General features: G+C 45.6%; 1 protein-coding gene across 1 annotated transcript in view; it reads left to right on the top strand.

The window, feature by feature from the left end:
- Window positions 1–26,638, top strand: part of Hmt-1 (ABC transporter ATP-binding protein/permease Hmt-1) — a 110,019-nt gene that overhangs the window by 17,581 nt on the left and 65,800 nt on the right. Inside the window, exons 4-8 of the mRNA XM_075682480.1 lie at window positions 1,950–2,094; window positions 2,582–2,771; window positions 4,995–5,081; window positions 13,898–14,000; window positions 20,665–20,754. Of these exons, the coding sequence (XP_075538595.1) occupies window positions 1,950–2,094; window positions 2,582–2,771; window positions 4,995–5,081; window positions 13,898–14,000; window positions 20,665–20,754 (615 nt within the window). The remainder of the gene's footprint in view (window positions 1–1,949; window positions 2,095–2,581; window positions 2,772–4,994; window positions 5,082–13,897; window positions 14,001–20,664; window positions 20,755–26,638) is intronic.

Below are 26,638 nucleotides of genomic sequence, written 5' to 3'. Positions count from 1 at the left end.
TGAGGAGCAGGGACAACAACGAAAGGACCATGTTGGCTGAGGAATGTTAAAGGGACCCTGAAACGCTTTTGACGATTTTCTACAAACGTACTGAGTCGTTAGAGTAGGTCCTTTTGAACATTAATTGACACATCTAAGTGCTCTGCGTAAAGCGTGTAATTTATTATAAGGTTTTAAAAATGCACATCGCTGCCGATCGCAGCGCACTGCTCGGCGGAATTTTAAGCCGCCCCTACCCATATGACCGAAATCACCCATATGACGTCAGTGGGGCGAGCTATCCGATTGGCTGACCAGGGCGCGTGATCGATAATTTTTCCAACTTTATGGTAAACAAATGATCTTCGTAATAGTTGGAATGTTAGTTAATTTGTTTTTATGAAAAGAAAGTAGCATAAAGAGAATGCACAAGAACAATTTTTCAGTACACTTAAGCACTTCCGGCACACAGCAAGTGTCGTCTGCTTGTGTTACAACGTACTCCATTTTGACGAGAGCTCCGCGGTCAGAGTTGGTCTCAGTCTTTTCGCGAGCACTATGATTCGACTTTGTTGCCTTGTGGACTGCAAACGTAGCGACTGGCAATATGTCAAGCTGCGACATCGTGTCCCTCTGCAAGGCAGCGTACGAGCGAACTGGCTGCTGCGCATCGGACTACCGCTATCCGATCGGCGCCAGGATTTGCGCGTTTGTGGCCGTCACTTTATACCGGAAGATTACTAACGCAACAGCGTTTCGTGAGTCCCGTATTAGGGCAAACGTAAGCGTAAGAGGACAGGGTCTGGCCGCTTGACTGTGCCATAACGGGATGAGCCGAGATGAGCAGAAGGGCAAATGTGAATGGTCTGCACGGTGCAGCCACCTGGTGGCATAGAGCGCAACCATACACAGTAGCAGCAACGAAGCGTATTCTTCTTTGCTGCTGGTGCGTATTTTTCGCAGGAGTGTAATCATCGACACGTTGTTTTTATAAATGTTTAAAATGTTTTGCACTTGGTTAGAGCAATATTAGCGCTTTCTTTGGCTGGTTAAGCGCTGCGCCAACAAGTGTCTGGACCGTGTAGACCGATCAGGCCGCTCACGTACGTCTACGTCAAAGTTCCTTCATCAGCTTGAGTTTATGCCTCCATTGATTTGCCGAAATGACCAGCTTGCCTGTGGTTAACTGAATACCAGACACGTTCGGCGCTACGACAGAATGCTCGCAACGCACGCTGCTTCGATAGCTCTCGCTTGGCGTCGACAGCCAAGCGGCTAGCGGAGAGGTCTCGCGCGGGCGGGGGCGCGCTCCAAAACAACCGGAAGTGGACGATGTGAAGTCGCATCGTGACGCAGGACCAGTGAAGGCGGAGCGTAGCCCCGCTCGCTCGGCGAACGAGTTGAGGAGGAAAAGCGTGGATGGGGAGGAGGGTAACTTCTAATCGCTTGTAGCTCCATTAATACGTAACGCTTCACTTAAATTGTGGTGCGAATGTTCTACTTAAGCTGTACTCTACGCGTCTACAAAATTTGTCTGAACCGTTTCAGGGGCCCTTTAATTATTCTAAATAAAATTATTAATTAGCATAATTCTTAATTTTCAGTTAAATTTTCGGGTTAAACATTTTTCTAGATATTAAGCAACATATCCCCAATAAATAGCATTTAAATTTAAAGCCTGTAATGAGTTACCTGGACAGAAATTCAATTTGTTGCGCTTCGGAAAAAGCCCAGCACCCAAAAGATTGAGAAGAGGCCGAAATGGCTTTGACACGTTGATGCTCTAATTTCAGAACATGCCTGGTGTGATGTTTTCACCCCTTTTAAGTTTCATCATCAACCAGAATAGATTTTGTCAAAGCTGTTTACCTTTAATGTATTACACGTTCCTCTCTAATGGTGTTTACTACTGAAATATTATACTATAATTTACTTGAAGTCCTCATTTTGCTGCCACCACACTGATGTAGGCGCAAGGACATAGCCGACATGGTCTTCTTTGCGGCCCGCTTCATCCTCTCCGTGCTGGTGTTTGGCATTGGCCTCAAGGGTCCCTCGGTGCCAAGTGTCGAAGACTACTTCCTTTACTCGAGGGGTCACATTCAGGAGACACAGGTACAGTACTGTCACAGCTTCATGCCCTGCACTTATTCACTTTTTTGTTGATCTCTGGTGAGTCTTTGGTGAGGCCTACACTTCGGCTATAAGTAGGCACAAATTGGGCTCTATATGTGAAGCTCCATCTGTATGGGATAATATGTTGGTGAGCACTAAACATAAACTTCAAGAAGAAGAAATGGGCATGGGCAGGACATGTAATGAGGAGGGAAGATAACTGATGGTCACTAAGGGTTACGGACTGGATTCCAAGGGAAGGGAAGCGTAGCAGAGGGTGGCAGAAAGTCAGGTGGGCGGATGAGATTATGAAGTTCGCAGGAACAACATGGCCACAATTAGTACACAACCGGGGTAGTTGAAGAAGTATGGGAGAGGCCCTTGCCCTGCAGTGGTCGTAACATGGCTGATGATGATGATGATGATGATGATGATGATGATGATGATGATGATGATAGTGAAGATTTCTGTTTCTTCCTTGCTGCAGCCACTTCTGGACGAAGAAAATGGCAGCGGCAGTCCATTCCGGGGCTTCAAGAACAAAGTGCGTTTGCTGCTGCCTTTCTTGTGGCCCAAGCGGAACTGTCGCCTGCAGTTCGTGGTGGTGTTCTGTGTTGCACTGCTTGCATCGGGCCGCGTCGTCAACCTCTTCATCCCCATGCTCAACCGACTAGTTGGTGTGTGCCTTGTTTCTTTGTTTGTTTCTTATGCAGTGATACCTAGTTGTACAGCAATCTGCATTCCTAGTAATCAAAGAGCTTTAAAAGGAGACTTTGTACATCTAGCTTTCTTATTTGATTCAAATTTCTCGACTAGGTCACATTTTTGGTCTGCATAGTTCAATGTAGCAATCAGCATCCTTGTTCGCCCATTTCATCCAGAATAAATATAGGTAATAGAGGTAATACCACCACCTTGTGTAGCTAAAAGTGTTTTCCGGGTGGTCCGGTGTCTTTTTATGGAAGAAGTGCTGTAGGTAAGCAAACAAATAATTGATTTGTCTCTGTTAACGGAGGTTAGTTTAGCATTACTGCTGCTGGCCATGTCTGGGCATGCACTGTTGTAGCCTCGTACCTGGTGCTTGTATGCAACAATCTTGTAGTTGTACATCGCATCACGGGTTGTCGTTAGCTGTCTGTAGCAATTCCATGTTACATGACTTAGCCAAATGTTTTATTGAATATTATGTACAGAATAAGAGTTACAAAAAAAATACCCGTGCGCACATTACTGTCTTTTTAAGTCAAGAGTTGCCTTCATTCTGCAACAGACATGATTGCAGTGGTGTAGATTATAACTTGTGACCTAAATAAGCAGGGTAGTGCTATGTACAAAATGGATAAACATTGTTTGATATTCACACTCTTTTTATGAAGGGCGTTCTGAGCAGTATATTATATTCCACAGTGTGCTCTAATGGAGCAGCAAGTCATATCATTTTAACACCAGACTCATATTGTAACTTTATATTAACTCTCACCAGGTTTTGCCATTGCAAACAGATGAGCATGGTGCTGAGATCACGTGCTGACAACCATGCCTGCAATTTCCCAAATGGCAGCACAGCACAAAAGCAGCTGAACTTTAAACAAAAGCCCATGTACCCTTCCTCGTAAGGAGGCCATCTCCTAGCCAGAGATTCAGTCACACATACAAATACCTCTGCATTTGACACATTGCTTGCAACATCACCGATTATGGTACGACATGACTTCGGTAAATCATCCAATGTAGAACATGCAGAACTAATTGCCTCCAGAAGTGCGCTGTGCAGCAAAAAAAAAAAAAAAAAAAAAAGAAAGGAAGAGAAGAGAAGAAAAAAATATAAAGGTGGGGCTCATGGACATAAACGTGACGCGGTTGCTTGGCTCCAGCATAGGAGAAGGCAAGGAAGGACTGTTGCTTGCGGGCGCTAGTAGAGGCAAAAAAAAAGAAGAATATTAGAGTTGGCAGGGAAGCTTGCCTCCTGGCTTTATGGTGACGTGAGATTTCAATTTCTCTTATCTCTTGTAATCAACAAATTCAAGAAATTCCTGCAGTGAAATGCTCCCTAGATAGTGCAAGCAAAATTTCCGATGGGGCCTGGTGAGGGGCACATTAAAGGATCAAACATTTCTTTTACAATGGAACCCAGTTCTGCTAAGTTAAGAGGCTAGCTGCGTTGAAGTTAGGGGGACAGAGGGAGAAGTGTGCATAAGACGTGCATTGCGTTGACTGCTGACACGTTCGTTAAAGCAAGTAGTCCTCTTATATATGAGCTCTTTATGTATGACATATGTATCACCCTGTAAGTGCTTGTCTGTGTCTCTTAGCTGCTTTGAGCAGTTGCTTAATTAACTATGTTACCAACTGGCTGTCAGGTTCTTGCATTGAACTAAACTCATGTTACTACATGTTTTATTTTATTTTGCACTTGTTATTTTATTTTGCACTTGCACTTTCTTCGCAATGCTGTCATTGTTGCGTTTCTTTTCTTACTGCAGAGATATCCAATGCATTAGTCACTGTAACACTACAATTCTTGTAGGTATTCCAAGAAAGACAGGCCTGTCTTGTCAAATTCTATTACAGAATTATCACAACTGGTACAGACAGACCCAAAATGCTCAATGACACAGTATAAATTGGGGTGGATTGCAAGTTGAGTCTTTTAATTAGATGGCTGCCAACCATGCTGTCGTTAACATAATTGCTGGTTCGTACCATTATTTACTGGACAAAATTTTACGCTGTGAAGAATGTAAATTTATTCAATTCATCGGCACCTGTCTGCATTATTATATCCATTGGCCTATGTTCTTGCATGCCTGGTGCACCCTGTGTTTCCTCTTAATGTCTTAGCTATCTAATTTGTGGGGCTTTTGATTAGCAGCTGACGTCCATTTAATTACCTCATGCAGTGAACAGCCTGGCAGCACAAGGCACAATCATCTTCCCATGGCAGGACATCCTGCTCTACGTGTTCTTGTGGTGTCTACAAGGGCAGGGTGAGTGCGCATTCGTTAAGTTTGCCTCGGGAGGTAATCTGGCACAGCAGAGCTTGGTGCTTTGTCACTGTTAAGGCCCTTTGCAACAAGGCCAGTTGCTTACAGGACAGGCCAGGTTGACATAGGACAGTACAGTACCTGTCCTGTGTATGTGTGTATGCCTTTTCTGATCACCTGTATTGTGCAAGAATCTAATTTGCTGTCACGTATCAACTAGTCCAGCAACATGTTCATCTTAACCCTATCTGTGCCAGCTCTTCTTTTTTTCAATATTATTGAAGTTTTCCAAATTTTTTGATGACTGGTTCATTTTGATCACCTTTCATTCTTGAAATATCAGCTATGTCACGCTAACTTGCTGTGACCCTCCAGTTTTAGAATCTTTGACAGGTGGCAGATCGTGCAGAACCTGACAATAAAATGGTGCCTGCTCTCTACCCTCTACGCCGGCTACATGCGGCGGGTTGATCTAGTCACATGAGGCACAGTTCTTTCATCTGTCGTGCAGATTGTCCTTACAATATCTGACCTACCGTAAAGTTGGGATAGCCCCACTGCATTTTAGATCAAAACTGGAAGGTAAAACTTTATATGCAATAAATAAACGATTGCCAGAAAACACAGTTACACTTTTAAACTGAGAACCTTATTGGTGTTCAGCACAACAGAATGTCACTAATTTGTTAGTTTCAGAGGGAAAACGGGCACTTGGTTCTGTTCAACAGAAATTATATTGATAAAGAAAGTATTTTCTAGAATTGAGCTGTAATCATTGCTGGCATACTACTAATTTGGTGTTCCCTTTAATAAGAGTATGTTATACTGTAAATCTTGAGATCTGTATACCTAACTGGCTTGCTGCATTCTTGCAATGCTAGGAGACTCCCAGGCATGTGCGGTACCACATCTTCTTGCCCAAAATTTGTAAGAATTAAATTTTTCAAAAATGTTTCCTGACATTCGATTCAATATTCGGCTTTCTTTTTTTTTTTTATTCGATTTGATATCCGTACTCGCCTAATTTACTGTAGTATTTGGTGTTGGGCTGGTTAGTGCATGTCGAACAATAATGAATTTAGCACCAAAAAACACGATCACAGAGAGGGGAGGACATAAACACAGGATGAGTGCTTACTTTCAGCTGTGTATTTTTGCAGAAGATGTGCTCACAATGTGCTCACTGTCTGCAAAAATAAACAGTTGAAAGTAAGTGCTTGTCCTTTATTTATATCCAGCCCCTCTCTGCGATCATGTTTTTGACGCTGAATTCATTAGTTTATATTTGCAGGCATAGCTCTACTTGAGTCTCCTCCTCGTCTCTAACTGGAAGAGTCGGTGCACTGCAGTAATGTTCCTCGGCGATCAACAAGCTGAGATTTTTTTTATCTAGCACTTTCAGTTTCTTCCGAAGCACTCCGATAAAGAAATGTTTGTCAGGAAATCGCATAACTTGGGTGGTGATGCTGCTCTCTACTTGGTGGAATTAAAGAGGATACTGTAGCTGAGAGCCATTCATGATTGTGGAAGTAATTATCTGGCTCAAGTGTGATGTCATCAAGACGCCAGGCCCTGCTTTGATTTTATGTTCACATAGTTGCCATGTATGTTCCGTTTCATGCTTAGCAGGCAATACTGCAGAAGTGAGTTGTAAAGTACTGCAGTCATAAAACCTCACTGCACATCTTGCAATGCAGTTGCTTTTGATCTGAGACACTGTTTACGTAATAACTACATCGTCTATTACAGCTACAACTTCTGTAAATACGAGCCATGTCCTAGGCAGGTCTAGAATAGTGTTTGCAAGTAAATGTAAATGCCTTACGTAAATAAAAAATAGCATTGTGCTTACCGCACACGCTCTGTATGCTGATTGGTTTCTTCGGCTTACGTATGCTGTTAATGTACATTATTTTACAAGTTTAACACATGCAATGTTTATGTGCACTATGAAATAGCATTGTCAGACATGGTGGGACATGTGTCCCCCCTTAAAGGGACACGAAAAGAAAATATGAAGTCCAGCTAAAGTGGTAGATTAGTACACGAGAACCTCTAAGCCATCAATATTGTTACGTGTAGCTGATGTACAAGTCTATTTACAATATATTTACATGTAGACCAACGCTGACAAAAATGGCGACGCTATATCAAGCGGGCACACGTCGTCTTCTTCCTCTTCAGTGCAGCCACATTGTGGTGGCTGTTCCGTGTCATAACCCCCGGCAGTAGAATCACCGTCCCGGTGCTTAATCTACACGTCCGCGGTGAAAGGTGTGCGGTATGGTTTCAGTCTCGCCACGTGAACGATGTCACTTGCAGCTGACGATGACGCTGAGAGGTCGGCGGGGATGATTTCATATGTGACGTCGATCACTTGTCGCACCACACGGTATGGGCCAGTGTAGCACGACAGCAGCTTTTCGGAAAGGCCCACACGTCGAATGGGTGACCAGAGAATCACCAGAGAACCCGGAGAAAAGTGCACGTCGCAACGGTGGCAATCATAGAGGCGTCTCTGATGCTCCTGTGAGGCCTCTAGACGGGTGCGGGCGAGCTGGCATGCGTAGTCGGCGTGTGCGATCGCGTCGTGGGCATATTCAGTGGCTAAACGTGTGGCCGAGGGCCGCAAAGTGTCCAAGGGCAACGCGGGTTCTCGGCAATATAGGAGATAGAATGGTGAATAGCCGGCGGTGTCGTGACGCGTTGAATTATACACGAACGTCACATATGGTAAGTGAAGATCCCAGTTGTGGTGGTCGGTTGCAGCATACTTCGACAGCATGTCGGTGATGTTCCGGTTGAGGCGCTCCATGAAGCCGTTGGTCTGTGGGTGGTAGGACGTGCTAAAGTTGTGCTTTGTTGAGCAGGAGCAGAAGATGTCCTCGATGACTGCCGAGAGAAAGCTGCGGCCACGGTCAGTGAGTTATTGGCGTGGAGCACCATGCACTATAATGATGTTGTAGAGAAGAAAGTCAGCAACGTCAGTAGCACAACTTGTTGGGAGGGCTCTGGTGATTGTGTACCGCTAGCATAATCAGTAGTGATGGCGACCCATTTATTTCTGGAGCCCGAGAGAGGAAATGGTCCAAGAAGGTCTAGACTAACACGGAAAAAGGGTTCGGGTGGGATGTTGATCGGCTGGAGACATCCACCTGGAAGTGTGGAGGGCTTCTTCCGGCGCCGATGGGGCTCACAAGCAGCAACGTGACGCTGCACGGAGTGGGCGAGACACGGCCAAAAGAATCGACAGCGTACACAGTCGTATGTGTGCGATACACCCAAGTGTCCAGCCAAGGGAGCGTCGTGAAGTTGGCGGAGGACAGTCGAGCGCAGGTGGGATGGAATAACGAGCAGAAGGTCAAGGCCATGTGGATCGAAGTTGCGGCGGTATAACGTCCCCTCCTAGAGGAGAAACATCCGGAGAGAGGCGTTGCCAGGCGTTGACTCCAGACGGCCGATGAGGGCTCGTAATGAAGCATCGCGGCATTGCTCATTGCTATTTGAAGCAACTGGGACACAGAGAAAACGCAGTGATGGCGTCCGCATCAGCCAGTTCGTCGACTGGGTAGCGGGACAAACAATCGGCATGTTGGTGCAAGGGTCCCGTTTTATATACCACGGAGAAGGTATATTCTTGCAGGCGTAACGCCCAGTGAGCGAGTCGTCCCGTGGGGTCCTTGAGCGAGGATAGCCAGCAAAGAGCGTGGTCATCAGTGATGACACAGAATGGGCGTATGTACAAGTATGGATGAAACTTTGCAACAGCCTACACAAGAGCGAGGCACTCGCGCTCTGTGATTGAATAATTGCGCTTGGCGGGTGATAGAAGTCGGCTGGCATAGGCTATAACGCGACCATGTCCATGCTGGCGTTGTGCTAACACTGCTCCTATGCCGTGACCACTGGCATCAGTTCGAACTTCCATTGAGGCAGATAGGTCAAAGTGGGCCAGAATTGAAGGCGTGGTAAGGAGAGTAGTGAGCTGCAAAAAAGATGCGGCATAGTCAGGACCCCAAGAAAAAGGGGCGTCTTTCTTCAAGAGGTTGGTAAGGGGACGTGCGATGGTCGCAAATTCCTTCACAAAGCGTCGGAAATAAGAGCACAGCCCTGCGAAACTACGAACATCCTTGGCAGACTTCGAAACAGGGAAGTTCATAACGTCGCTAATTTTGTCCGGATCAGGTCGCACGCCCCTGGCATCCACGAGGTGTCCAAGGACGGTGATTTGGCGGCAAGTGAAGTGACATTTTGACGAGTTCAACTGGAGACCGGCACGGCGGAACACGTCAAGAATCGCTGAAAGACGGTCTAGATGGGTGTCGAATGTAGACGAATAAACGATGACGTCGTCCAGATAGCACAAACAGGTGGACCACTTGAACCCCTGAAACGAAGAGTCCATCATTCGTTCGAAGGTGGCAGGCGCGTTACAGGGACCGAAAGGCATCACCTTGAAGTGATAAATGCCGTCAGGGGTAACAAATGCAGTCTTCTCTCGGTCCATGTCGTCGACGGATATCTGCCAGTAGCCGGACTGTAAGTCGATAGAAGAAAAATAGGTGGCACCGTACAGGCAGTCTAGAGCGTCATCAATATGTGGCAAAGGGCACATGTCCTTTTTGTGATTTTGTTCAGGTGGCAATAATCTACACAAAAGCGCCACGTTCCATCCTTCTTTTTGACAAGTACGACAGGAGAAGCCCAGGGGCTACAGGAAGGCTCGATAATGTCCTTTTCAAGCATCTTTTTTACTTCCTGTTGGATAACAGCTTGTTCCGACGCAGAAACACGATATGGACGTCGGTGAATGGGGTTCGCATCGCCAGTATTTATGCGATGGGTCACAACGGACGTTTGACCTAAGGGTCAATTGTCAAAGTCAAAAATGTCGCGATATCCTTCAAGAACACGGCAGAGGGCTTCAGCTTGAGCAGGTGTAAGGTCAGAGGAAACCATCTTCTCAGTGTCAGTACCGTGTGATGACGTCACGGTATGGGCTGAGCTGTAACAATCTTCCACTGTGAATAGCTTGACCTCATCATCCTGCAAAGCGCTAATTATAGCCAATGAGATCCCCTGAGGCACAACTTGCGCGGTTAGCGTGAAATTGACAAGGGGAAGGCAGGCGCGGTTGCCAGTAATTGTCATCACAGTGTGCAGCACGGTAACACCATGTGTAAGTATAACGGCCGGAATTGGTGCGACCACGTAATTACCGTCAGGTACAGCTGGTGAGGACAATAAGTTGACGTGTGTCACAGAGTGAGGTGGTAGGCGAATAAAATCCGTACAGCTCAAATGGCTTGGAGGCGAGTCCACAGGGTCGGCAAGAAGAGGCAAGTCAAGGCAAAGTGAGCCGGCCGAACAGTCAATGAGGGCAGAATGATTGGCAAGGAAATCCAGACTGAGAATGAGTTGAGAATGGTGGAAGAGGTTGTCACAATGCTCGATGACAGTGAAGAGGACGATGGTGTGTCTCTCAGCAATGGTGAGTTGGGCACAGCACATGCCAACAATAGCGACAGTCCCTCCGTCGGTGACTTGTACAACTTGGTTCGGGGCAGGCGTCAGAACTTTCTTGAGTCGACAGAGAAGAGCAGCACTCATAATGGACACATGCGCCCTGGTGTCAATTAACGCGCACACAGGAGCATTGTCGACGAGAACGTTCAAAAGATTCGTGTTCGTGGGTAAAGTGAAGCGAGGATTTCGTGCCAAATGTCATCATTGCAGCTTCACCTCCAGAAGCTGCACTGTCTAGTTTTTCGGTCGGGGTTGTGGCGAGTAGGTCGGAGAAGGAGCACAGCGTGACGGGGGCGAACGAGATTGACGGCGGGAGGGTGAAGGCGAGTGGGAGTAGCGAGATCGTGTCAAAGGTGTCGCAGGGTCCGATGATGGGGCGGTCATAGAAGGAGTGAAGGAAAAGGACGCGCTAGAGGGATGAGGGTGGTAATTAGGAGAATAGTGCGTCGGAGAAGTCCAGCAGCTGCGGCAGTGGCGAGTGACATGTCCAATGCGCTGGCAGTTAAAACAGATCGGCTTTTCGTCCACGGTTCGCCATTCGGAGAGGTTGTGCTGTCCATAAGAGGAGTAAGAAGAGCGGGGTGCTGACGTGCATGGAGAAAGAGGTTCAGAGCGTGCGGAACGAATGGATTGCAGGCCGACGTTGGACAACTCTTGATGGACGATGGCCTGGATCAAGGAGATTGTCACCGGAGAATGATCAGGTGACGGGAATAAAGGGACCACCGGCTGTGCGGCTTCGACCTCACGACGAAGGATGCGGCTCAAGTTGTCACATCGCGACGGCTGGTGGAAGAGGTCGTCACAAGATGACGTAGCAGCTGTGTTGGGAAGTCGCATGATGTGCTGGGATACCCGGCGGCTTTTACCATGCTCGAGACGGCGGCACTCCTTGAGGACCGTATTGATGCTGGTGATGTTCGTAAACACCAGTAAATTGAAGGCATCATCAGCAATGCCTTTGAGGACGTGATTAACCTTATCGTCCTCAGACATGTTCGGGTCAGCCTTGGCACAAAGGGCCAAGACGTGGAGAATGTACGACATGTAGGACTTGGTCAACGTTTGTACACATGTGGCAAGGGCTTTCTTAGGATTGACTTGGCGACCAAATGGATTGCCGAAAAGGTCACGGAGCTTCTCTTTGAAGAGATCCCAGCTCGAAATCTCCTCTTCGTGAGTCTGGAACCATGACAGTGGAGCTCCGTCGAGGTAGAAAAGAACGTTGGCAAGCATAATAGTCAGATCCCACCTGTGACTGGTGCTGATATGTTCCTATAAGCGGAGCCAGTCATCAACATCAGGACTGCCGACTCCGGTGAAAACACCAGGATCCTGAGGGAGGGGAACGGCGACGTAGGTTGGGGCTGCAGGCAGAGGCGCTTGCATAAATGAAGTGCCGCCAGCAAGAGCCGAAATTACACTGCCGTCGTTGCGACCGCTGCGGAGCTCCATGACGTGTACGGGGAACGTCTGCCTCCACCAAATTAATGTTACGTGTAGCTGATGTACAAGTCTATTTGCAATACATTTACATGTAGACCAACCGTGGTAAAGATGGCGACGCTATATGAAGCAGGCACGCATCGCCTTCTTCCTCCTCAGTGCAGCCACATTGTGGCGGCTGTTTCGTATCAATATTATTGCGGACAGAGCCTTAGTGATAGAGCAATTTTGCTAAATGTGGACACTATTAGGGACCCCACTGGGACAAGTACTTGCCCGATGACAAAGGCACTCCTCATTTAAATTCTGTCGCTAGTATTCAACCACTTGTTATAAAAACATAATTGTATTGCATTATAAGAAGAAAGAAAATGCTACTTGGCCACATCTATTTCATTTTTAGAAAAAAGAACTAATTGACATTATCCTTGACAACGATGTGGGCGATCGAAAGGTTTTGTTTTCTCTCGACTCTGCGCCTCCTGTGCTTTCAAGTTTCAGCAGTTTCGTTATTGCATAGTGCTGCACTAATTTTGCTGGCTCGCGAAACTTGCACAAACTGCAAGTAGCCAAGAATTACACGTCCATGTGATATTGCGGCATGCCCAAACAATCCATGCCACTTTACCAAAAGCAACTGCAGCGGTGAGTCCACTGCTCTGTCTTGGCTTGGTCTCTCCATAGCCGCACATTTGCATTTTGTTGCGATAAAGGTATTCGGACCCTTCAGATACAATTTTCTCATAAATGAAATCTGTTCATGGCACGAAACAAGCGGAGGTAGGGAAAAAAGCTGCTGGCCGAAGATACGACGTGGGCGATTTGGGCATCCACAAATGAAAGCTGCTTTTGCAAAGATTTGGGCATTGTATGCAGTTATTTCTGCTGGTTATACGCATGGATTTCTTTTTTCTCTTTGAGGTGTTGTAATTTGGAGTGCTGCTTATACGCAGAAAAATATGTATATTCACTCGTTTTGAGTACCATGAAATCTTCGAATACTGAAATTCCAAGCTGAACCGAATAGTTTCAAATACTAGCATAGTATTCGATCGAATATTGATTAGCAAGTTGATTGATTATATTGATATATATATTGATTAGCAGTTGATTGAAATATTGATTAGCAGGTTGGAGAATATTAGCTCAGGCTGACTTCTCTGCTTTTCTTATAAGTTCTTTCTCTCTCAGTCATTGTCGATATCTGTGGGCTAAGTTTTTATTGGAGAAATGAGTTCTTTTTATTTTAACTGATAGAAATAAATTTTACTTGCCCGGCATGGCAGCTCAGTGGCTACAGCGTTGCGCTGCTGAGCATGAAGTTGCAGGTTCATTCCCAGTCGTGGTGGCCTGATTCCGGTGGGAGTGGTGTGCAAAAATGCTTGTGCACCATGCATTGGTGGCATGTTAAAGAACCTCAGGTGGTCAAAATTAATCTGGAGTTCTTCACTATCGCATGCCTCATAACCAAATCATGAATTTTGCACATAAAACCCAAGAATGTAACTTAAAAATTAAGAATGTTACTTATTACGACACCTGTGCAAATAGTGTGCAGTTACATTGGTTTCACACTTTATTCACAGGCCTTGAGAATGCACTTACGGATGCAAAGTTAATAACTGACCAACTTGACTATGAGCAATGACTTGTGGACAGTACCTCTCATAAGTTGTTGCAGTATCTGTATGAAATAGGCCTCCATGCTTGCATATAATTTCATACCCATGTCATGCCGCATGGAAAACCAGGTGAATAGGGGAATCGCGCTGGTTTCCACTGTGTGGTGTTAAAGATCCAAGTGGGATTTCACCATGCGTTATGATTGTGCGCCTCTCACCCATCAGGTAACAGTAGCATCCTGTCAAATGTGCGCTCCTATCTGTGGATCTCGGTGCAGCAGTACACGGTGAAGGAGATTGAAGTTGAACTCTACTCCCATCTACATCAGTGAGTACGACGCCACTTTCTCACTTGTAAAAGATATGGCAGTAATGTGCCTCCCAGTCCAAGGCACAAGGCTTTGGAGTTCTTTTGTGGAAACCTGAACTGTAACTGTTTCGTGGTTTTGCATTACCCCTTCTCTGAAAGGCCAGAATATGGCAGCTGTCTCCATTCTGGGTTCTTCTGGCTCTCAAAACATCTGTGCAACATACAATGTGGCTGCAGTGACGTTCGTGACATGCACCTACTTGACATGCGCCTACAGCTGCTTTCTGTTCTTAAATATAATAAAGACCAGAATATAGGGCAACCTCTGAAATTGAGGTGAATAAAACTAAAAAAAAACAATTCTTCAATGCAGTGTAACTACAGAACACACTTTATTCGATCAATATGCTCATTTCTCGTCAACGGTGAATGCATGTGACCTGTCAGGATCATTGTCTGGGGACTGTCGCCAGCCACTTATTACAGTGCTTGCTACTATGAACACTTCATTAACAAACTTTTCAGATATCCTCTCCTGACTGTTTATAGATTTAGCACAAAATTATTTCAGTACTACGAACTTCAGAATGCTGAACATTTCAGAATAAAAGTTGTTATTTAGTTTTCATGTCGTGCTAACAATGCTTCAGTACTACAAAGGAATAGTAGTCAGAAATCTGGGGATTCTTAGAGTTCCATGCATCCTTCATAGTGGCCAGAACAGTAGGCTAGCAGACAACAAGGCGCAGAAAGCGGACGCCCCTAGAAATGGGTTCGGAAAACCTGAGATGGCACCAGAGGAGAAAAATGCGGAAGGGCAGGAGACGATTTTTCATTTCTATTATGGAAGCGACAATGCATAAGGTTTTGCGAGTGCATGTTCTGCCTAGACATATCCCACCTAGCAACGGAGGCACATTTCTTCCGTCTTTTGCTTTTATTTCTGCACACGCCTCCTCTTTCCTGTGCACTTCTTTCTGCGGCCGTACCAGCTATGCACGTGGAGAAATGTAACCTCTCTGCTTGCAGGGATACCACACAGTTGCTCTTTCCAGATAACGTTTTTTACGCATGCTTGTGCTTTGGAATAGTTCAGGTGTCCGCCTCGAACGAGACAGCTGTGGTGGCCACGGCAAGGCATTTGAAAAACATACAAACAAGGAAAAGGAAACATTGCACTTTGGAGGCGACATAAAGGTTCCTACTTGTCCGTGGTTTTTTCAGCGCCAGCATCTCTTTTGCATGTGCCACTCTTACTATACGATGCTTCGGTGGTGTGTGGCAGCAGTATACAGTAGAACCTCGTTAATTTGAAGTCCATCGGACCACGAAAAATCATCGAATTAACCGGGTTTTCGAATTATCAAAAATGGACAAAAAACGAGAAATAAATGTACGAAATGTGGCTGTATCAACACTGTACCTTTATTTCGCCTGAAAAGCGGTCACTTGAAGTACCATATTTACACTATTGTAAGGCGACTCGAATGTAAGTTGACTCCCCCATATCGCCTGACAGGAAAAAAAAAAAAAGGAGAGCATACTTGAGGGCGCATTCGTTAACGAAAATTTATTAGTAGCTGACATGGTCACTGGACTACTCATCTTCACTAGTGCTGCCATCGTCATTGTTGCTACGGTTCCACAGTGTGTCCCGCGAAATTTCACATTTGGCAAACGACCACACCACAACATCTTGTGGAACAGCAGCCCACGCTGAATGCACCCAACCACACGCAGCCATCAGGGAGGCTCTTTTGACAGGTCCGGTTGGCGTAATTTCACGGTCTTCTGCCACCAGCTACTCGTACTCACAGCGGAGCCGGTCCTTAAAAGGCGAAGCTCTAGGCTTGTTTTATGACCATGTCACACTTCACTGGCAGGGAACGATTGCGCATTTCAGCGACGTACGCTGCAAGCTTAGCCTACAGCTCCGGAAAGTGTCCAGACTTCGGCACGGGAGGAATTCCTCACTTGCCGTCACAGGTGAAAATTTCGCTTCGCTGCAGTCGCCACTCTCGCACCACCCGTTCAGAAACATTGAACTTGCCGCCCGCTACGCAGTGATTTGTATCTTCGGCATAAAGGATGGCAGCCCTCTTGAACGCTGCTGTGAATGAGTGCCGAATGATTAGTGGGCCTGGAGCACTCATGATGAATAAGGAAGCATAGAAGTAGCACATAGCCGGCAGTCAAGTGGAACGCGTCAAACCAATGCCTTTCGTCAAACTATAGAGATAGCTAAGCGCAACAGGCAAAGAGAAACCTACGAGTGGTGTACGCTCTTCCATGAACTACCGATGCTCCCCACAAGCACCACCGTACTGAGGGTGCCGCTGCGAATAGAACAGCGGCGCTTCCATCAACTATCGACACCCCTCATGAGTGTTGTGTGCACTGTAAAACGAAAAGAAATTAAATAATGGTTGTTATTTTGATAAAGTTGGTGTTCTGAAGTTCGTAGTACTGAATTATTTTTTACATTGAAGCCATAAGCAGTCAGAAATCTGTAAGCAATGTATAAAAAGTGGGCAAATTCAGCAAGTGTCATCCGGCTCAACATTTAATTGCAGGCACTTTATTACGAAGGCAAATCAGAAAGTCATTGCCCATATTTCTTATTAGCCAAAATAAGGTACACACAGGCAGTTAAAAATATATATACAATTCTATGAACCTTACGCTATTTTTCCACATAGTCCCCACACCGGTTCAGACATTTGTTCCATCACAGCACTAAATTTGAGATGCCCCTCTGGTAAAATTCGTCCGGCTGACTGTGGAACCACCGTCATTGTAAGGCAAGTCTTCACGGCCTTTTGCGAACTCACAACACCACCACCTCGCACTTCTCAAAGCGAAAACACCTTTCCCCCCTACATGGGCTGCCTGTGAATTTCGATGGGCGTTTGTCCCTTGCTCCATATAAAATTAATCACACTTTGTTGCTCGTACGCCGTGGACTTGTGAAGCACAACCGCTATCTTCAACTGACAGCAGTGCTGTGTCGTGGAGCTACTGGCAGATAAAGCCAGGCCGCTCCAATAAAGGTCCGCCACGGGGAATGCATATGTCGACTTCGCATTTACAGCCGTCATTTGGCTACAAAAAAAAAAGAAAGTTAGGGGCAAGGACTTTCTGATTTGCCCTCGTATAAATCTTTTTAATTTTTGTTGCCTGCTAGTCTTCCTGGGCCCATCACTCCTTGTCATACAGTAGTTTGTTATAGTTGAAAATTTATCTAAACACCAGATGCAGTGTTGCACATAAAAATTTTCTCCTCTTGAAATGCAAAAATTGCACTTTGCTGAGTGCCACTTTGTAAAATAACTGCACAATCAAATCTCATTGGGTTGTGTGAGGACACTTTTATCTTCAATTTCTGGTCAGGACTCAAGTCCAAGACACATTTACCTGTGTAATACACTTATTTGCTACGTTCCCTGCTTTTGTCAAGTGCCTTTAATGGCTAATTTCATGTAATATTCCTCTGGTTTATTGTCGTGTCATGAAATTGGGATTTTTATTCTACATTATAAATTGCATCATGCACATCATCTCATCAAACCAATGCTAGACTTCCATCTTTTTGTTCGGCTGTAGCAAAACTAGCACTCTAGTACACACCAGCAGCCATACACTGCTGCAATGTTTGAAGTTTCCAGAGACTAGAAGCTTTTACTAATATTTAATGTTTTTCGGACATATGGCTGTTTTCTTCAAGTTGCATTCAAGTACAGTGGAACCTTGGTTATACGTCCCCCGGTTTTACGAAACATTGGTGCAGTCCTGGCGAAGTCCCCATAGAAGCAATGCACTAAAAATCCCGGCTATCCAACGCAATTTTACGCCTGACTCGCATTATACGATGACCCTTGCGAAGCACGGGACGGAATGGCGGACGAAATATAGCACCTTTTATTCTCCACAATCATATTCTCCCTCTTTTCTCGGGGGCGTCGCCTCTCGTCGCGTTGGGGAAGCGCTTCTCTCCTTCCAGTTTCGCAGCAGCAGATCGCCGACAAGGTAGCGCGGAGAGGCCTAGTTTTATCGCACATGTTCTTCATCACAATCCTAGCGACCAGCGTTCAGCGGAGGTTTTGAGTTGTGTGGAGCAACGCGACGCACAATGTCCCGAAAGCGGACAGTTCTGTTGCTCAGCAGTAAGCTGAATATTATCGAGGAAGCGGAAAAGCGGCATGGAGCCATGAAAGCCAGCATTGCCCAGAACCTTAAGATACCCGCATACTCCGCTCCGGAGACCCCATAACAGAACGACAAACAAAAGAAGAACCAATTAGGCATACGATAGTATGGACGCCGGGACACACGGGAGTGGCAGGGAACCAAGAGGCGGACAGGATAGCTCGAGGGTACACTTATTACCGAGCATCCAACATAGGCGACCTCGAGGAGACCGAACCTGTACCCCAAGACTATTCGGCGATACTAAATTACTACAAGGGCTGCAGAAAGCGGTATCCACCACCGCACAACTCCCTTAGCAGAGAGGACTCTGTCGCGTGGAGGCAGCTGCAAACGGGCTCGTACCCGAACCTAAACGTACTCAGCAAAATTTATCCCACACATTACAATGACAAATGCCCCTGGTGCCACGAAACACCCACGCTGTATCACATAACGTGGGCATGCCAGAAGATAGACGTGGTACCCGTTATACCAAACCCGAGTGCGGAGCAATGGGAGGGAGTGCTCTCCAGCGATCGCCGGGTCGACCAAGAAGGTCTGATTCGGCGAGCACAACTGGCAGCAGCATCCAGCGGAGCCCTGGACTAAGGGCAACCGACCGTTGTGCTAGAAGATGGACGATTCCATCTGAAGACCGCAGAAGACCAGTGAATCTAGAGCTGATAAAGTTTTTCACACACACACACACACACCCGAATCTTCGCTTAAGATGATCCTGGCAAACAAAGCGGTGATATTGCAGAATGCCAACAAGTTCGGGCTCAAGCAGGAAGTGGCAAAAGAAGGACAGCATGAGAAGTTAGAAAATGTTCTCGTCAAGTGGCTCCATCAAGCACGGAGCTCTGCAATCAATGTTGACGGTGCCATTCTAAAAGAAAATACGGACCTTGCGGCATTGCATCTAAGCCTGGTCTGGGCATCGACGACTTTCAAGCATCGAATGGGTGACTAGATCGCTTTAAAACACGAAACAGGATTGTGTACAGCCGCTCCTGCGGATAAAGCACTGCTGTGGATGTTTCGACGGTGAACGAGTGGATGGAGTCACTGCTGGAGATGATTGCTGCATACAAGCCCTGCGACGTTTTCAGCGCCAATGAGAGCATTTTTTTTACCATATGCAGCCCGAGCAGACCCTTGCATTTAAGGGTGACAGTTGTCATGGTGGCAAGGGTAGTAAAGAACGTATGGCAGCACTATTCTGTGCTAACGAGAACGGTTCGAAGAGGCTGCCCATGCTCGTTGTTGGAAAATTTGCAAAGCTACAGTGCTTTAAGAACTGGAAGGCCTGTGCAGCTACAACTTCAACAAAATGGCGTGGATGACGTCTTCGCTCTTACCGACTTACCGACTTTTTTTAAGGTTCGCGCCAGCTGGCGGGAATCGCGGCAGTGGGCAGTGGAGTGCCGTAAAGGTTCGTTTGAATAAAGCATGATTGGTACCTGTACTGCAGCATTAATTCTTATCGCATTTACTTTTTTTTGGTAATTTGGGTTTCCAAGCCCTGTAGAGTATGTTAGTAGTTTACATTGAAGTTCCTCGTAAATTCGTTGCGCGCAGTAAGTAGTATTTTTATAGGCATAATATGTGTTCGGATTTTACGACACCCACATTTTACGATGCTTTTTCGAGGTCCCGAGAAAGTCGTATAATTGGGGTTCCACTGCAACTTCAGGAATTGCGCTGGGGTGTAGTTAAAAGGGTACTGACTGAAAGTCTTTGGTTTTTATTTTGTCATTAGATAACTGTGGACTCAGTAATTACATTATGGAGCCCGCATTCTTTAGGAGTGCCAAACATAATTCATTATAGCACCTATTATGGAACCCATTCAAAATACACGAAGTGCAGGGTGGCTTTCAAACTGAGTAATTACACCGTCCACAGACCTGAAATCTCATGTGGTGTTCTCAGGGTACCAGACGCCACTGATGCGTATACACCTTTTTCGACCATGCTGCTGAAAGCCAAGTCCATTGAGGACTCAACTGGACAAGAGTGGAGAGTGGGTTCGTCTGTGTTTCCAAGGGAAATGCATGATTAGTAGGGGCCAATTTGGCAGCTTTCGGTGACACATTCATTACATGGCCTTCAACCATCACATCGGGCTGGCTGGCACGTTATTGAATCGTTTGTGAGGCCATGCAACTGCTTCCTTCGCTTTTGGTGACTTGAATACTAGTCCCCTTTTTCATTTTGCAAGCCATACTGCACTTGGCGCATGTTTTTAACAGGTTGCATAAAGGTTGCTGCAAATAATTATCTGTGGTGCTCTCAAGGAATTGAGGCTGTGTACTGTAATTACCTAGTCAGCAGCTGCCTTAAAAAAGCAAAAAAAGAACAGAAAAAAGAGCGATGCACAAGATTTTCAGTTCATGTTCTCCCAGGTGTTTGTATGCTCCATAATCTGCTGTCCGTTTATACCTACGAATGTTATTATTTTGCAGCTTTCAATATGTATGCTTTCCTGCAGTCTGTCAATGAACTGGCACCTGGGCCGCAAAACTGGCGAGGTGCTCAAAATCCTCGACCGAGGAACCAGCAGCGTCACGTCCCTCCTCAGGTATGACCTACAGTGCTAGAACTGACGAGAATTCACTACTGGCTTAGTTGGTCAAGTGTCATAGAGGACTTGATGCGAAAAGACAATGGTCAGATGAAGAGAAATGCCATTCTGTTTCATAATTTTCTTATGTCACTGAACCATTTTGTGGACCTGTACAGTTATTCTAGCTTTTCCTTGGTACTACCATGTACCCCTTTGTGCATTGTAAGTAGAACCTCGTTAATTAGAATTTCAGGGAACTGAAAAAAATTTCCAGATTAACCGAATGTCAAATTATCAAGGCTATCAAGAAAACAATATACAAGGAGCTTTTATGTTGAAGGGACTGACAACCGATTTTTATGGTACCTACTTTTTTTAATGCGATGGAAAGCCTACCGGTCAGAGTGTCTAATCATGAAGTGGTAACGCGAAAAACGCCGTGGAACATTTTTTATCAGAATTTTACGATCTGGAGTAAAGATGTAGTCGTTCACTGGAAGCATGCTGAAAACAGCGATAGGTGAGCACGATAGTGATTATACGCCGGCATTAGCGGGAGGCAGGCGACAAGTGTGGCTGTAACTGTAAGAAAGTATCATTTTGTTTATCAAGTCGATGTTGCTGCAATTCATGTTTTCCGAAGTGTTAAAGTACTTCTGCAATAATAGCTATGTGTTTCCATGATTTCCTCTCCAACTGCTTTGGTATTTAACCAGTCAAAATGAAACCAATCTGGTCGAAACCGAAACAACGCTTTTACATGTGATACACAGTTCAGCGTTTTGCCATAGTCACGCATGTGCTTTCGATTTCCAAAGAATTGAATAAAGCACAAGTGTCTAATAATATAGCAACTGCAATTTCAAGCAATAATTATGTTGTATGTGATAACAGCCGACTTACGTACAGTAATCTCATAGACTACATTTGTAGTACCAAGATGTCACCGCCAGGCCTCGTCACTTACTGGTTTTTGAGGCTTTCTTTGCCACTTTAAAATTATAATTCCTACTAAATTGTAAACTGCAAGGTGGATTCTATCACTATAAATTATGATCATTATGAGCGCGAGAGAAAAAATCTGGAAGCTTTTCTTCCTTGAATATATGACTCTGCCTAGGCGCTATGGAGGATGTTTCTTAGCACGCGTTACATTCGTTTGTCCCCAGGCATGCCGGCATTGCGGCGTGCTGTCGAGTTTGTTTACGCTCAGACACTGGCTGCCTGCGCAGTGAGGCAGTGGGCGCGGACGCCCCTTGATGATCGCTGTCTTAGTTTCCGGTTGAAGTATACAGTCGCCGACCAACGAACCAGACACTGATAATCTGGGTATGCTTGGTAATTCGGACAGCTTTGCGGCACCGCCAATTGCCCCAGACCGATATTTCAGACAGCCGCGAGCTCTATATTTGATTATCCGGATTCCATCCACAGCTGAAGCGTATGCCAACTCTGCCGCCATTATCTCCTCTGGCAACCTCGACAAGACATTATGTATGGCCTCAGAGTTTACACCCGATATGGTAATCGCTGAGGCCTGGCCTTGATCGCCGCTCTACACCTCTGAGATTTAACTGCAACTGCCAATCTTGGAGGCTTTGCCTGAATTGTGAGGTCATATCAGCATTGCGATCATCACATCTTTTTCCAGAACCCCCGTGCATGGCCTGCTATCACCACTCTATTTGTTGAGTTTGCCTAGCGCTCAGCGTTCTGGAAGGCTGTGCTTGTTTGTTTAGTTTACGTTCCAGACAGCGCTCTGCTGGCTCCAACAAGTCTTTCTCGTGAAGTTATAGATAGACCAAGCCAGATGGCACCACCGGTGCCCTCGCAGTCCAACTCCAAATGAGTCTCGAGTAGCAGTCCGAAAGAGCCCGACTCCAGAACTGAAGAGGCTCAATTGCCGCTTTCCACAACGAGCTCAAATGCGGGCATCATTGATGACGTGCTGGGCTGCGGTGTGCCGATTCCTGCCGCCATTAGATTTTAAGACTTTGCAGACGGCGGCAGCACGGTTTCATCGTGTGTCAAACTGAACGATGATAAAATAATTCAGCAAGTTCACCCCTCCTCAAACGGCGACTCTGACTCAGATAATGATGTGCTGTGTGCTCCAGAGCCTTCCACATGCAGATCTGACTCAAACCTTTGCAGTCCTTGCATCGGCGTACAGCGAAACTCAAAACTGGCAGAAATACAGGCAGACTTGGTAAGTGGAAGTGCGTGCATCAACGCATCGACCGCTTGTTCTGTGCACAGGGGCCATAAATGTAAATAAAGTGATCTTTTTTGGATACATTTGTTTTTTTTGGACATTTCATAGTTCGGACTTATTTACGTTCCCCGTGGTTCCCCGTGGAGTCCAAATTATCGATCGTTGACTGTAGTCGCCATGAATCCCCTGCACTGTCACCATTGAGCCTAATGTACTGACCACCTAAGCCGCAGTCGCTTAACACATGCCAAATGGTTAATGCATCGTATTTACTTCATTTTTCAGTGCGCACAAGTGTGGAATCAGCAAACTGTCGTGCGTGTAGACCATAGATAGCGAAATGGCACCGCACGGATGTTTCCCGGACTGCGGTCGCCACCGATAGCACGTCACCTGCCGTGGTTGCTTAGTGGTTTTAGTGTTGCACTGCTAAGCACGAAGTCGCGGGTTCAAATCCTGGTCACGGCAGCCACATTTCGAAAGGGATGGAATGCAAAAACACTCGTGTACCTAAGTTTAGGTGCACGTTCTTAAAGAACCCCAGTAGTCAAAATGAATCCGGAGTCACCCACTACAACTTGCCTCATAATCAGATCGTGGTTTTGGCACATAAAACCGCATAATTTCTTAGCAATGTCAAAACATGGTAGCCATGACATGTTTCTGGCTCCCATAGCTTCTAGCTGTTCTACATCATCATCATGGGTGACAACATAGATTATGGCCCTTCCGTATCCGATGCAACTAGTGTGTTGACTGTCATGAGGGCGCTCGGGGAGAAGTGGGGCCTGATGCAGAAATTGGCTCCTGGCCTTGCTCAGTTAGAGGATGCCGTCATTGCAGCAAATCTGCCACGGCAGCAAGTGAAAATCACAGATATTTTGCTGCCAGCTTGCAAATAAAACCTGTCTGCATGTGCGTTTGAGTGACAATGAACGGGTTCTTTTTTTTTCTTGGTAAGCCTATAATCGCTCATTTGCCATTAGCAGTTAAATAGTACATTACTTCATGCATACCTGATCTGCATTCCCCACCAATGATGTATTAATGAGGTTTTACTGTACTACTATGCATATGTTCCCTCGCATGTTCACGAAGTCACCTCGAATTTTTCTTTAGCCACTAAAGCTAGTCAACTCTTTCATTACCGTGCCTATAAAAATAGATCAATTTGATCAACAGTTTTTATACGCACAATTAAACATTTTTGTTCGTATTCTTCAACCAACAGCACCATGCACCATCAAAGATGAAGACTGAACTTTAATTATTTTTCACATTTGGCAATATTTGGCAGATTGGGGACACAGAAAATATAAAAATTCAACTGGAGGTAGTATCTTTGAAACTAGCCTCCTAGTGCTCCTAGTTTCACATGAGAATTTTCAAAAACTGACTTAGTGATTATTATTGCTTTACATCCACTCAAAACACCAGTGATTCCGCTATAATTTTATTTATTGCTTTATATGTTGCGGTTACTGCATCTTGAAATAAAATGTTAAAACATAAAAGCACCAAAAATGATGACATTTTTAACAGTATTGAAAGAGTTAAGAGCAATTTATTGACTCACCACTGAACCAGAACTTTGGGTTGCTGGAACACCTATGCTAAGGAATCAAAGCTCTTGCGGAAATGGAAGTGAACAGTTGAAATGAAGGCAAACTGTAAGTCAAGCTTGACTGATGTGAGTTGCATTTCCCTATGTGGGATTAAAATGGTGCATACTAGCCTAATGAGCCAGTAGACGTTTCTTGATGGTGAGGGTGTGGCAGCTCATTCCCCAAGTCACACGTTTCGCACCAATGTGTCATCATGTTACAGGGACACATTTAGCATTGATGTTTCAAGTGTTGGTGTACTTAACATCTGCGGTGTGTACTCCTGTGCTACTTTCACTGCTGATGTTGACTAAACTGACACAAAACTTCCAAGGTCATGCAGCATTTCAGCTGAATGTAATTTAGAATGCGTTAGAGCAGGGGCATGCGAATAGTACCGTATTTACTTGCATAATGATAGCACTCCCGTAATGATAGCACCCCGAACTTGCCGAAAAGATATATTGTGTGCCAAGTCTAGGTAATAATGATCGAGCTTACCATTTGTCGAATGCTACGCGAACGACTCTTCAAAACATTTAAACCAAGCAGTCTGCACGCACCAAACATTCTTAAGCAGATGCCCTATTTCATTCCTTTCATCACTTTCCGCACTTCCATGAGAAAAAAAAAGCTACAACCAAACTTGCCTTTATTATGTGTAGGCTAGATAATGGTTGTGGTCAACAATAACAACAAAAAAGGCACCTTTCGATTCTTCTCGTCTGCACTCGTGGGCACACAACAAATCACAAGCGGCAATGATAGCAGCCACGTTTACACTAATACGTTAGAAGTGTACCCCATTCATACGCCAACGCTTGTAACACAGCTAACATATTCGCCCACCCTTAGCAGAAACCTGCCGTATTAGGATAGTAGTGAAGACAAATGCCGCAGTTTCCGCAGCGTGCCCGCCATGTGTTCCTATGTCACTGGCAGCTAAGCGCGCCCATATGTTTCTGTCCCCTCAAAGTGGACATGGCTACGTTATTGCCTCAGACTTGTCGATAATAACGATATTATTCATTACTGATACGGAAAAAAACGTTTCAATGCACGTAGTGTGCTCACGAGAAGAAAAAAAAATCGCATTCGGCGTGTTCGGCTTGCTCCGCCGGCCACCATCTTTGTTTTGGTGTCCCGCACTACATACTGCGGCAGCCGCCTATTTGTTGACCTGTTGTTATCCCGCAGCAAAGGCGGGATGAAAAAAAGATTTTTCTTTTTGCGAGAAATTTAACCCACTTAATGATTGCGCCCCTGAATTTGCGTCAATTTTTTTTTTACAAAAAAGTGCAATCATTATGCGAGTAAATACGATAGCTCTTGAGATTGAATCAAATTCGAATCAAGTAGTGCTTGTAGTGAAGAGAATATAGAATATTTTCCTAATACAGTTACACCTCGATATAACAAACTTCAATACAGTGAAACCTCGTTAAACCGTAGTTGGCCAGAGCTCTGGAAAAGTACGTACTAAACAGTAGTACTGTTTAAACGAAATAGCATGAGCTCACCCACTTACCTGTCGAAAACGGAACTCAGAGAGAGTGGGATGAAAGGGGAAAAAAACATGCAGTATTTATTCACTTCGCACGACAAAAATGTTATTTTCGTTTGATGCCGCGGCGGCCTAGCACGACGACAGTGGCCTCAAACTTATTGAAGCTGCGTGCCAGCTTTTCAGCCAGCCCCCTCTTCTCGGCAGACACTCCCATGGCAGATTCCTCGTTGGCATTACGTATTCAACTTATGCGCAGTAGTGCTGCAGAAATCCCGGGGCCCTTTTTCATTGCTGGGGGCCGGAGTTCGGAATACTTTTCGTTTGGAATAGTTACGTTATCGCATCCCTGTTCTCGTCGCGCCGATTGCATTCATGAGGCTGACGTAACGCGCAGCTTCTGCCACTGTCGGGCCTGAATTGCCCGTGCTGTCGCTTTCCATGTCGTCCTCATTACTGTCGCTAGTCGACACTTCGGCAACAACAGAGACAACGATGGCGAAAAGTCGAACCTCGTAGCCAAAATCTCATCGTGGTTGCAGCAGCGCTGCCGAGCAACTTCTTCGCATTCCAAAT

This window comes from Dermacentor variabilis, chromosome 2, assembly GCF_050947875.1.
Source record: "Dermacentor variabilis isolate Ectoservices chromosome 2, ASM5094787v1, whole genome shotgun sequence".
NCBI classification, from domain to species: Eukaryota; Metazoa; Arthropoda; class Arachnida; order Ixodida; family Ixodidae; genus Dermacentor; species Dermacentor variabilis.
This window is presented reverse-complemented; position numbering and strand designations above follow the sequence as displayed.